Here is a 13737-nt window from a genome sequence, read left to right as displayed (position 1 = left end):
ATCACTATAATTAGGCTGAATTTTAAAAAGACGAAAAAAAGGGAGTCAAGATCAATAACCGTAGAAGACGATTGATCAGGAAGACAGCTGTGGAAAGAGCCTCCACCCTATACCGAGATGGTACAGAAGCTTGAAGAAGTAAGGTGCGCGTTACATCAAGCAAATGACCATTCTTACGTCCTGCCATTCCATTTTGTTGGAGGGTATTTGGACAGGAACGTTGAGACAAGATACCTTTTTGCTGAAGATAATCTTGAAACTCATGAGACATATACTCACCAGTAGAGTCAGAGCGAAATTTTTTAACACTTGCTTGAAATTGAGTTTCAACATATGTTAGAAATTTCTCAAACATAGAAAACACTTCAGATTTAGATCGAAGAAAATATATCCAAGTAAAACGATTGTAATCATCAATAAATGTGACAATATTTATAGTGAGCATGATAAGTTACAGGAGACATTCCCCATACATCATTATGAATCATCTCAAAACAAGTGGAAGCACGATGAGCACCAAACGGAAAGGGAAATGTTTTACTTTTAGCCAATTTACAAACATAACATAACATAGAAGCATTAAAAACATTTTTATTTTCCAAAAGACCAGTTTTAATTAAATGAGACAAAACAGCAGAGTTTGGATGACCCAACTTTCTATGCCAATCCTCATAAGAATTCCCATCAAGGTGACTCCATAATCCCTTTCCTTTAACGTACATTTTGAATTGAAATTCCCAAGCAGCGTAATTCTTACCGGTAAAACGAACACAAAAGTTGTCTTTTTCATAAGCCATCACGTGCACAAAGTTTTTTTTTTTTAAGTAATGTGCAGAAAAAAAAATTAAGAATAAAATGACTAAAGCGAGCAAGCAGTGTCCGTAACAAAAAATTACCACGATCAACACTAGACAACCAAATGCAATCACGCAAGCAGCAGCGGCGAGCAGAAACACGATCAACAAGCAACGAGAATGACCCAGTAACGCGATCAACAAATCCAGAAACACAGTAACGAGCAGCAGCGAAAACAACCCAAAAGCACGATCGCAACACCGAAAAATTGTGATAAATCAGGAATCGCGAAGATGAAACTAAGAGTCGAACAAGCAACCGCAAACAGCTATGGTTGAGAGTTCACAATGTAATCATGAAACAAGCAAGTACCAAGAACGGAAGGGACGATTTTCAAGAGCGACCCAGTGGGATGTCGCTGAATAAAGCCAAGATTTACTAAGAGCTCACAGGTTTGATCGAACCTGCTGATACCATGTCACAATTTAGGGTTTGATGCCCTTTTGCTTTGATATTTCTCCATATAAATAATAGTTACAACATTTTCTTCTAATAATTACAAATTAAGGCGATCAAATCAATTCCTGATTTGTCTAACTTATTTTAGGAAAACTGATAAATATAATTACAAATTAATACTATTTTCTGATTCACATGTTTGTGTGTACACTCTCCACTCACCCCTCGATATGTTATATTTTGCATTAAGTGACCCTAACTTTATCAAAAAAGAGTCATAATTTGTATAATTTCAACTCAAAAACCTTAAACCAGAGTAGATTTCAGCAGCAGTTGACCATTTGAGAAAGACATAAAATTGAAACAATAAACTACCTTATCCTCCAAATTTCTCTCAATGAATAACACCAAATGCCTCATTTTTTCCAAAATCTGCACATTATCATGCCTGTGATGTGACAAATAAATTGTTGTGAATGAAGATGGATAAGTTGAATGCACCTTCATATGTAGATCTTTTATCAACTTACAAATATTCCACTTGCAATACATCTGCCAACTTCTTATTGCAAGTATATTAATACATATTCCTTCTTCTTATTGCAAGTATATTAATACATATGCAAACTTCTTATTGCAAGTATTAATAAATAAACCAAGCTTCCAAGTCCTCTAAACAACACTAGGTGTTTAAGTTCAAAGTTAATAACTATCATCAGGTCTATCGAAAGCTCCAGTGAGAACAAACAAGTATGCACATTCATCCATCATATATGCTCCGAAAAAATCATATACCTCAAATAGAGCTGCAAATTATATTCTCCCTTGGGAAGCTTTGAAGAGCTTGGATAGGCATCTCCACGTGAATATACGCGCTATTATCAGAGCAGTGAAAAAACAAAAGAGATTAATGTAAGAAGCAACAAAGCTACCAAAATACAAAACATATTGGAATCAAAGAAAGAAAGCCATTATGTTAAAAAGTGTCTCATGTTGGACAGTGATATGGTCCAAATATGATTAAAAGTGGGGGGCACTCCTCATTATATGAGGCTATGAGCTAGCTTTTGGGGTTGAGTTAGGCTCAAAGATGGTTTAAGAGTCTATCCTTAAATCTGTTATTGGGCAACCGATGCTATCCGCACACCAACTCCAATAACCCTTGGCGTGAGAGGATGTAACGCAAAAAATATGATTAAAAGTGGGGGGCACCCCTCATTATATGAGGCTATGAGTTAGCTTTTGGGGTTGAGTTAGGCTCAAAGATGGTTTAAGAGTCTATCCTTAGATCTGTTATTGGGCCACCGATGTTATCCACACACCAACTCCAATAACCCTCGGCGTGAGAGGATGTAACACAAAAAATCTAGGCCTCACGGTGGCAAGCCTCTGGATAATGGTAGGGTTACAAGTATACCATCATATGTTTTTGGACTACCTCAACCCCAAAAGCAAGCTAACGGGGTGAGCTTATAACCACTATCCAGATTATATCACTATCCAATATGGGACACTCAACAGTCAACACCCCCACTTAGGACATCTGAATATTAGTTATAAATGGGGGCACCCACTACAAGAAAAGTGTAAATTAGCCTCAAGATTTTAGCGCCGTCCCAATATTAGACACTAACAGAGTTTTTTTAGTGTCCAACTATCAGATGCAAAAGTCTATTTAGTGAATCAGAAGTTTTTGTCAATCTGGCAAACGTTGTATACACCTTTTCAACGCTAATCAAATTAATTTTTATTCATTAATTTAGCATTCAGCCATTTCTAACGCTTAGTTAATTTTGTCCAAATTTTTAGTTTCCTGCTACTAACTTATTTTTCACATTCCCACTTTATTTTACCATTATCCACTAAGGTTTTAGGGAAACCAATTTTTCATTTCACATTTATCACTATATTTTTTGCTTCCAGATTATGTTTAGTTTAGCTTCTACAACTTTTAAAGTTAAGACTTCAATATATGAATGGATATTTATCTTTGAAGTTAACTAATACTTTTCATTTACATTTTCCAAATTTTGATTGTGCTTTGATTGGATGCCTTAATTGATAGGTTTTATCTGATACAGGTGATATTAGTTGTAAATCTTCGTGTGTGGGATATTCACAATATAGGTACAGCCTGAAACATTTTAGGTTCATTAGCCTTGGCAAAATGGACGCTAAAACCTACTCTATGGCCAACTATAGTAGAGGCTAATATTAGTGTGAACAAGGTCGACGCTAATCCTGATGTTAAAAAAAGGAAGGTAGCGTCTGCAATTATTTGACGCTAAATTTAGCTTCAAATTATAATATTCTAATTAACACTTGTTAGCGTTGGCATCTTCAAACGTGACATAGCTTCTACATTAGTATCAGGGAAAGCTGACGATAACTAGCGCCGGATGGGACGATAGTGCTTAACTTCAAGGTTTTTAGTGTCAAACCAGAAGTGTACGTTCAACCAACACTAACTATATCTTAGCGTCTACTTTTTTCCTTGATGAGTCGGCTTTCTTCCAAAGCTAAATCACTTATTTCTAGTAGTGACCCCTCACCCATGAACTAACTTTCGAAGTTTAGTTATGTCCAAATCCAAATTTTAAGAATATTACCACACACATTATCACCCAAGAAGTTGTATATTCCACTGCTTGTAATCAATAGTGAAGAAACAAGAGATTAATTAATGAAATAAACGAATCTACCAAAATGTAAAACATTATGGAAGAAAGAAAGCCAATATGTAAAAAATAATGTCATTGAGCAAATTAAACGAAGTCATATCTATTATTGATTGCCCCACACACACTGGTCCAATAGGTTGTATATTACCACTTGTAATTCCTGCCTACCATTGCATTAGCATTTCTCTTAGTCAACTAGAAATATGGCATAGTACACTATAAAAGTCAGCATGCCTAAGTACAAGCATAACTTACATGCAATATATTATTCATATGAATGAAAAAATTACAAAAATGAAAACTATCCTACTCATTTTCAAAATAAAAGGAATCTAAGTATTAACATACCTTATTTGAGTTAGAAATCATATAAAATTGAGACTCGAATTTAGTGTCATATATGCGGTCATTTAGCAATGGTATGTGAGGTTTTATTTGTGCTCCATCTTCCAATTTTACCTTGTAGCTGCAAAATCAGAATATCAGAAAACTGAGAAAAGGCAACAAAAGACAGAAAATAAAATTCAAAACTCACGTCAAAGTCAGTGCTAGTATCTGTTTTCCAGAGGGAAGTTTATCACGATCTGCTGAGACTGCATAATGTAAGATTTATGGGTCACATATGTAATTAATTAATAAAGTGTGTTAGGGTCATTATATAATTAGCCAATAAACTGGGGGTCAAATAATATATAATAGTTTATGGCTAAAGAGCATAATAGTTATGAAAATTAATAGTGTAGATACCAGGCAGTTTCTAATTTAATGAGGGGCTGAATTGGAAATACTGCAATTTGGGATATAACTAATAATAGTTATATATAGGGGTAATGGTCCCCAAGGCAAACACAACAAGACTATTCAGTTTCAAAACCCTAAAGGAGAAAACTCTCTGGTTCTCTCTATCCCCATCAAGAGAGCAAGGTCTTCAGGGTGTTTTGCTGAGGAAGATCACCCAACCCATTGGCTCTATCATCATCATCCCAGGATTTCATTAATGGCAATTCCCACAGGTACGCTTCCGCCTTTGGCTATTCATCATGTAATTGACATGGATTGTTGAGCACAACGTTATTAAGGTTTTTTCAACAATTGGTATCAGAGCCTACCATGTTTAATTCATGATGAAATTCGGTTATTGTCTTTGTTTAGGATTCAATTTGAGAATTTTAACGTGTTTGAAAAATTAGGGTTTGTAATTTGGAAATTTTGATATATATATTATGGAATCCATATTTTTAACGTGTTTGAAAAATTAGGGTTTGTAATTTGGGAATTTGGGAATTTTGATATATATATTATGGAATCCATATTTTTAACGTGTTTAAAAAATTAGGGTTTGTAATTTGGGAATTTGGGAATTTTGATATATATATTATGGAATCCATATTTTTAACGTGTTTAAAAAATTAGGGTTTGTAATTTGGGAATTTGGGAATTTTGATATATATATTATGGAATCCATATTTTTAACGTGTTTAAAAAATTAGGGTTTGTAATTTGGGAATTTGGGAATTTTGATATATATATTATGGAATCCATATTTTTAACGTGTTTAAAAAATTAGGGTTTGTAATTTGGGAATTTGGGAATTTTGATATATATATTATGGAATCCATATTTTTAACGTGTTTAAAAAATTAGGGTTTGTAATTTGGGAATTTGGGAATTTTGATATATATATTATGGAATCCATATTTTTAACGTGTTTGAAAAATTAGGGTTTGTAATTTGGGAATTTGGGAATTTTGATATATATATTATGGAATCCATATTTTTAACGTGTTTGAAAAATTAGGGTTTGTAATTTGGGAATTTGGGAATTTTGATATATATATTATGGAATCCATATTTTTAACGTGTTTGAAAAATTAGGGTTTGTAATTTGGGAATTTGGGAATTTTGATATATATATTATGGAATCCATATTTTTAACGTGTTTGAAAAATTAGGGTTTGTAATTTGGGAATTTGGGAATTTTGATATATATATTATGGAATCCATATTTTTAACGTGTTTGAAAAATTAGGGTTTGTAATTTGGGAATTTGGGAATTTTGATATATATATTATGGAATCCATATTTTTAACGTGTTTGAAAAATTAGGGTTTGTAATTTGGGAATTTGGGAATTTTGATATATATATTATGGAATCCATATTTTTAACGTGTTTGAAAAATTAGGGTTTGTAATTTGGGAATTTGGGAATTTTGATATATATATTATGGAATCCATATTTTTAACGTGTTTGAAAAATTAGGGTTTGTAATTTGGGAATTTGGGAATTTTGATATATATATTATGGAATCCATATTTTTAACGTGTTTGAAAAATTAGGGTTTGTAATTTGGGAATTTGGGAATTTTGATATATATATTATGGAATCCATATTTTTAACGTGTTTGAAAAATTAGGGTTTGTAATTTGGGAATTTGGGAATTTTGATATATATATTATGGAATCCATATTTTTAACGTGTTTGAAAAATTAGGGTTTGTAATTTGGGAATTTGGGAATTTTGATATATATATTATGGAATCCATATTTTTAACGTGTTTGAAAAATTAGGGTTTGTAATTTGGGAATTTGGGAATTTTGATATATATATTATGGAATCCATATTTTTAACGTGTTTGAAAAATTAGGGTTTGTAATTTGGGAATTTGGGAATTTTGATATATATATTATGGAATCCATATTTTTAACGTGTTTGAAAAATTAGGGTTTGTAATTTGGGAATTTGGGAATTTTGATATATATATTATGGAATCCATATTTTTAACGTGTTTGAAAAATTAGGGTTTGTAATTTGGGAATTTGGGAATTTTGATATATATATTATGGAATCCATATTTTTAACGTGTTTGAAAAATTAGGGTTTGTAATTTGGGAATTTGGGAATTTTGATATATATATTATGGAATCCATATTTTTAACGTGTTTGAAAAATTAGGGTTTGTAATTTGGGAATTTGGGAATTTTGATATATATATTATGGAATCCATATTTTTAACGTGTTTGAAAAATTAGGGTTTGTAATTTGGGAATTTGGGAATTTTGATATATATATTATGGAATCCATATTTTTAACGTGTTTGAAAAATTAGGGTTTGTAATTTGGGAATTTGGGAATTTTGATATATATATTATGGAATCCATATTTTTAACGTGTTTGAAAAATTAGGGTTTGTAATTTGGGAATTTGGGAATTTTGATATATATATTATGGAATCCATATTTTTAACGTGTTTGAAAAATTAGGGTTTGTAATTTGGGAATTTGGGAATTTTGATATATATATTATGGAATCCATATTTTTAACGTGTTTGAAAAATTAGGGTTTGTAATTTGGGAATTTGGGAATTTTGATATATATATTATGGAATCCATATTTTTAACGTGTTTGAAAAATTAGGGTTTGTAATTTGGGAATTTGGGAATTTTGATATATATATTATGGAATCCATATTTTTAACGTGTTTGAAAAATTAGGGTTTGTAATTTGGGAATTTGGGAATTTTGATATATATATTATGGAATCCATATTTTTAACGTGTTTGAAAAATTAGGGTTTGTAATTTGGGAATTTGGGAATTTTGATATATATATTATGGAATCCATATTTTTAACGTGTTTGAAAAATTAGGGTTTGTAATTTGGGAATTTGGGAATTTTGATATATATATTATGGAATCCATATTTTTAACGTGTTTGAAAAATTAGGGTTTGTAATTTGGGAATTTGGGAATTTTGATATATATATTATGGAATCCATATTTTTAACGTGTTTGAAAAATTAGGGTTTGTAATTTGGGAATTTGGGAATTTTGATATATATATTATGGAATCCATATTTTTAACGTGTTTGAAAAATTAGGGTTTGTAATTTCAATTTGAGTGGTTATCACATAAAACACTTGAGTCTCTCCTCCATTTTAACCACTAAGCTTGAATTCTATGGTTTACATCTCCTATTTCTCTATCATATTGTACTATGAACTCAAGATATTTAAACTGTGTGACTTGGGTATAGTATGATCTCTAACTTGCACATCTAAGCTAGAAATGCTTTGTCTTTTGTTAGACTTGCATTGCATACACTCTGTCTTGCTTCTACTCATGTAAAAAACTTCTGTAAAAAAATAAGGCTTAAAATTGACCCTTAGTGCAGTCCTATTGTTATCTATTAGTTATTAATTTTTTTTGGTTGAATATATTAATTATTAATATACAATCATATTGAAATATATTTTAATATTCTGGTAGTATCTTAACATCAGTGTTATGATCATTGTCACTATTAAATACAAAATAAATATTGAAACATTAATAATGAAATAAATATCTACATTCTAACTTGAATATTACTTACATTATCATCTATTAATTATATTATCATATTTTTATATTGAAATATATTTTAATATATTGGTACGATTTCACCATCACTGTATTGCTCATTCAATACACAATCTTAACTCCACTTCACCATCCTAAGTAAAATATTGATATTGACTACCTTGATTATGGCATTATATAAACATGAAAACAAAATGGTGAAGAAAAGTAAACTAACTTGAAGGTGCGACCATTATGAGTGAGCAATAGATAGTCAGGGGTCTTCACAACAGTCTTTTCAGTAGAATATAACTCAAGGCATTCCTCAAATGGAATCTTTTCCTCAAAATTGCTCGCATCTTCATGAAACTTTGGATTAACTTGCACTACCCACTGTGAATAGGTACAACGACGAGTTAAAAAACTACAAATTGAAACCACAAATGACTCGTTAAAATTTATTGGTGTGTGACAAAAAGATTAGGATGTGAGTAATCTAGATAAAACAGAAGCAAGCAAGCAGAAAAGGCACTTAAAATGTCGGTGAATGAATATCTGAGTCAAAATGTATTCCAGAATAGTGAACCAAATTAATTGGGCAATTGTTAAGCAGAAAGTCTAATGACACACTTGAAGAATGTAAGAGAAGATTTGAGAAGGAAACTTTTGTAATGCTTGAAGGATTTGCACTAAGCTCATCCTCTATTTATACACTCTTAGAAATAAACATAAAGATTAAATAAATTTAGTCCCTATCAAATTGTTGTATATCACTTTTAGTCTCTATAATTTTTTTTTTTTTTGCATTTTTTAGTCTTACAAATATCACCATTTTCACTTTTAGTCTATCATGTTAAGTCAATTCACGTTGACTAACAGAAATGCCACGTGTCAGTGCCACTGCAATTTTAAATGAGTTGCCCGCTGATTGGACACTTAGTCATTTTTAAAATGATTCTTTAATTAGTTTATTATTGAGAAATAGTATGTTATTAGTAAGTATATTAGTTGTTATAGTTATATGGTTGGTACGTAAATATATACTGCGTAAACAATATTAGCAATTACTTATGTTTAATATTTAGAAAACTAATTATTAATTGTTCTTCGTTTTTTGTAAATACGTTCTTCACAAATTTTGTTAACAGAGTCCACATCTAGTGATTGTTCTTCAATAAACTTTGACAATCCCATATTTTCATCCATCCAAATAATGGCCACAAAGTTCAGGGTAGTGGAAGATCAAAGGGGACTTTTAGAATAGACCCATTCCAAAAATTCTCACCCATAGAAATCCTACTCAAAGACTAACACTTTTCAAGTGTAAGCCTTCCATTTTCCCCCAAACTTTGAGAAGTGCTTTTCATGGAATTGTTCTCCCAAATCTGCAACACCTCAAGCGCCGAAAGCTCTCCTATAAACTCTGGTCTCACAGATCTGCTGAAAAGGGAGCCCACAATACAATTTTTGGGCAAATTTTAGAGAAATGAAAAAAAAAAACAAAAACAAAAAAAAAAAAACAAAACAAAAAAAAGCAAAAAAAAAACAAAAAGATCTAAAATTAAGAGAAATGAGTCTTAGCAGATTGAATAAGAGGAATGGGTTTCTAAGATTGAAGAAGACGAGGAAAGATGCATAGTGAAGAAGAAGAGGAATGGGCTTGTGATTTTGGTTTTATGTTGTTTATTTCTTTTAATTAATAAAATTAATATTTAATATTTCATTTGATTATTAAATCAAATAAAAAAGAGTCAGCAATGACTCACCGTGCCAGCTCATTTAAAATTGTCTACGTGGCACTTCTGTTAGTCAACGTGCATTGACTTATCAGGGACTAAAAGTGAAAATTGTGATATTTGTAGGGACTGAAGTGCAAAAAAAAATTATAGGGGCTAAAAATGAAATACAGTAATTTTATAGAGACTAAAAACTTATTTAACCCTAAATATTTATATAATTTACATTTACATGGAAATTAATGACATTGCTACTTCTGAAGTGCACGTATGATATTCCCTAAGTACATGTCTAACTATGTAGAAGAATATAGTATTTGCTACAACTCCCAATACTAACATCAATTCCAACAAAAACAATCCACTATTTTCTACTCTTTTGTCTAAACTAAATATACGTGTACACCAGAGTCAATGTGTGTTTCACACTACAGGGTAATTAGCTGGGGAATTGAATTGGGAACGGTTGCTGTCGATATGTGTCTCGGCGGCGGCGGCACCCGCCGGCTTTGCTGGTCGAGTTTCTGATTGCAACTGGGTCGAGTTTGTGGTTGCCAGTATTGATTCACAGGTTCTCGTTAGTTCGCCGGCTCTGCCTTGGCTTTGCTTCAACGTTTCTGTTCTTTGCCATGGTTACCGGACAGTGACAGTTCTTGTTAATGGACGGTAACTGTTCTTACTTCGCCGATTGCTTGGTTACTGGACGGCGGCGGTTCTTGCTTCGCCAGTTTTTGATTTGATTGCGTTACTGATTCGCATTTGCTACTTGTCGCATTTTGAGTCTTGATTCACGTTCTAATGTTAATGGCTGTCATGCAAAATTCTCAACTCACATGGTATGTTCTTAGAGACTCGACGCCTGCGAGTGTAGCCACAAAAGTGTCAGCCAATACTCCGCAGCTCCTCTTGAAATCTTTTACTCAAGCTCTCAAAAATTCGTGTAACATTCCACTGAGACAGTTACCAAAACCTTGTATTAAAGGTTGGCCCTCGCTATCAAAATTCCAAATGATGAATATCAACTCAGTTTGGCGAGCCGTAAAAATATGGTAAAGCCACTATGTCTAAAGGTGATTCCCCCAATTACGTCATTGGTTCTATGTTTCTCATTTGCTTCTCATGGGGATTTGCAAAGTATCTAAACAGTTGGAACATGGAATATGAAACTAAGTCTTCTTCGCATATTCTCGTAGACAAAAAATTTCAATTCGGATTTGGTTAGAAACACAAAGGCTCAATGTTGGATTCTTATCTATAATCTTCCTCATGAATATTGGAGGCCAAAGATCATTTTCACGATTGCTTCGGGTATTGACACCCTTTTATCTCTTGATGAAGCGACAAACTCAAAAGCATTGGGACATTTTGCTCGAGTTTAGGTCAATTTTGACATGATACAAGAGCCGAGGGGGATCGCATTCTTGTTGAACGTGAAAGGTATGCATTTCTTGTTTACATTGATTATCAAAAACTACAGTTGTTTGTGACAACTATAAGGTTGTAGGGCATTCCGGCAATAAATGTCGAAAATATTCTAATGGACAGGGAAAAACTCACCCTATTGGAGATCCGGTGAATGTAAAGAAAGTTAGTAAAGAAGTATGTCCGTAAAAAAGTTAGTAAAGAAGTATTCCCTAAACACACGGCTCCGGGCAAGGTCAAAATTGATTGAACATACAAGGTTTAGGGTAATATTAATAATCGTGTTGTTAACTCTCCTTTTGTTGATCATATCCCCAACATTGAACTAAGAGGCAACACAGTTATTCATGAATCTCCCTCTAATCAGGAGAAAATTGATAAGAATCGTGATGAAGTTTCCGATTTGAATTCAGCTGATTTTGGAGAGTCAGAAACCATTCGAGAGTCACTTCAGGACTCTAAGGTCCAAACTACACAAGATCTTAAAAATGCAATTCATGAGGTCTTTCGCATCAGCTTATCTAATTTAGCTAACACATATCATCTACGACAGAACCTTCAATATCCAAATATGCGTACTGTTGATTCTTGTAGTGATGTCGTGTCAGAGGAAAGCAATGTTCAAGACTCTTCTAATTTGGAAGTCAACTTAAATGTTATTGTTACTAGCGATAATTTACATCTCAAGATTGCTCATGACTTGGAGATATTGCAGGATTTTTAAAAAAATAGAGATGCTAGAGAAACGCAACGTAGGAAAGATACTAATGCTAAAGAAAAGGCAGCAGCTTTACCGAATCATTATAATGTCAATGAAGAGTCTTTTACAAAGGTGATTTCAAAGGCAAGGAAAAAGAATATGCAGCAGGAAACTATAGTATATAATTTCCGCCAAAGAGATAGAAAACCTGCATGATTTGATGTACCTTTTGGAACATTTTTTTTATTTTTTTTTTATTTTAATAGTTTTTTTCTTTTATTTTTTAATAAAAATTTTAGCTAAATAAACAAAATAAAAATAAAAGAAAAACACTACAACCCTTCACATTTTCTCTAGCTATTTCCCTCTTTCTATATCACTTCAAATTAGAATGAATGTGAAAACCGGAGCTGTTGAGAATAAGTGTACTGCAAGTGCTTAATAAACTGATGGATTCATGTAGCTCGCCCCTCTTAGTGGAATAAGACTAGGTTGTTTTGTAGTATTCATTATTTCAGGTCCTCCACAAGTACTATATATTGCAGCTTGCCTAATTCACATTATATTGGGAAACCTTTTTACCAAAAATCTATTTAGTTTGCAAGGTATTAGGAGCTTTGTAATATTTTTTTCCACATTGGGTACGGCTACCTCATTTTTGTGAGGCGGGTACAATGGGGTGCCTAAGACTCACATTGAGTACTATAGGATGCTTAGTAACGTACTGAAGTGGTTTCGCTTCACAGCTAAACTGAGGGAGGTCTCATGAAGTGATTGGGTGCTTATCATATGGTGTCAAGCTAGTTGAAGGTGTCTCAGAAAGGGCTACTTGCAGAGGGGCTGATGGAAAAAGATCGAGTGAAGCGTCATAGAATGTAGCTGAGTATTAGGGGCTGTTGAGGTCCCACATCAAGTGATATGTGATGTCAATAGAATTGGCAGTTTCGTAATCATTAATTGTGCAGATTTGATGATATTTGTAATTATGTAATTATTATTACAATTAATTAGTTAGCCGTTATAGTAAGACCCAAATCATTATGTAACAACATTATTTAAAGGAGAATCCTCCAATAGAAATAACACAGTTTACAAATAAGAAATCATGAGTTTGACATGGTATCAAACTAGGTTGCGATCCAAATCAGATTTCTCTGTTTTTCGCGATCAAATCTCGAGTTCCTCGATTTTTTTTCTTCTTGAAATCATAGTTCCTTGCCGACGTCAATCATAGTTTTCCTTGTTGTTTCTGCTCTATTTTTTCTTGAAATCTTAGTTCTTCGCCGCCGACGATCATAATTTCGTTGTTGTTTCTACATTCCCGGTTTTCACGTCTCCTAAGTTCTCTTCATTTGTTTTCCTCGGCATCAAGTTCACCGACAAGGATGATACCCTTTTTGTGCATCTTAATGGAAAAAACTAATCTACATAGGCGTTTCACCTCCAAATTTTTGTCAAAGGAAAAGAGCTTTGGGGTCATGTCAATGGAAGCAATTCTGCCCCTGAGAAGACGCAGAAGGATGCATATGCCAAGTGGGAAGTCAAAGATGTACAAGTCATGGCATGGATCATAGGTTCTATTGATCCTAATATCGTTCTCAATCTC

At 32.8% G+C, this 13737-nt stretch overlaps 1 protein-coding gene and 1 long non-coding RNA gene across 3 annotated transcripts in view; both read right to left on the bottom strand.

Moving 5' to 3' along the window:
* Nucleotides 1-862: 862 nt before the first annotated feature.
* LOC140919279 (uncharacterized) lies at nt 863-4622 on the bottom strand. Its single transcript, XR_012161900.1, has 4 exons — nt 4471-4622; nt 4284-4401; nt 2050-2129; nt 863-1702 (listed from the first exon to the last, which is right to left on the bottom strand). It is a non-coding gene; the product is annotated as an uncharacterized lncRNA (long non-coding RNA).
* A 3734-nt stretch (nt 4623-8356) lies between these two features.
* Nucleotides 8357-13737, bottom strand: part of LOC101512687 (tripeptidyl-peptidase 2-like) — a 17147-nt gene continuing 11766 nt past the window's right edge. Inside the window, exon 8 of one of the 2 annotated variants that reach the window (XM_027332089.2) lies at nt 8357-8666. In XM_027332089.2, the coding sequence (XP_027187890.2) occupies nt 8460-8666 (207 nt within the window). In that variant the 3' untranslated portion in view covers nt 8357-8459. The remainder of the gene's footprint in view (nt 8667-13737) is intronic. The other variant, XM_073364899.1, reaches the window with a different exon arrangement.

The sequence above is a fragment of the Cicer arietinum genome, chromosome 2 (assembly GCF_000331145.2).
Source record: "Cicer arietinum cultivar CDC Frontier isolate Library 1 chromosome 2, Cicar.CDCFrontier_v2.0, whole genome shotgun sequence".
NCBI classification, from domain to species: Eukaryota; Viridiplantae; Streptophyta; class Magnoliopsida; order Fabales; family Fabaceae; genus Cicer; species Cicer arietinum.
This window is presented reverse-complemented; position numbering and strand designations above follow the sequence as displayed.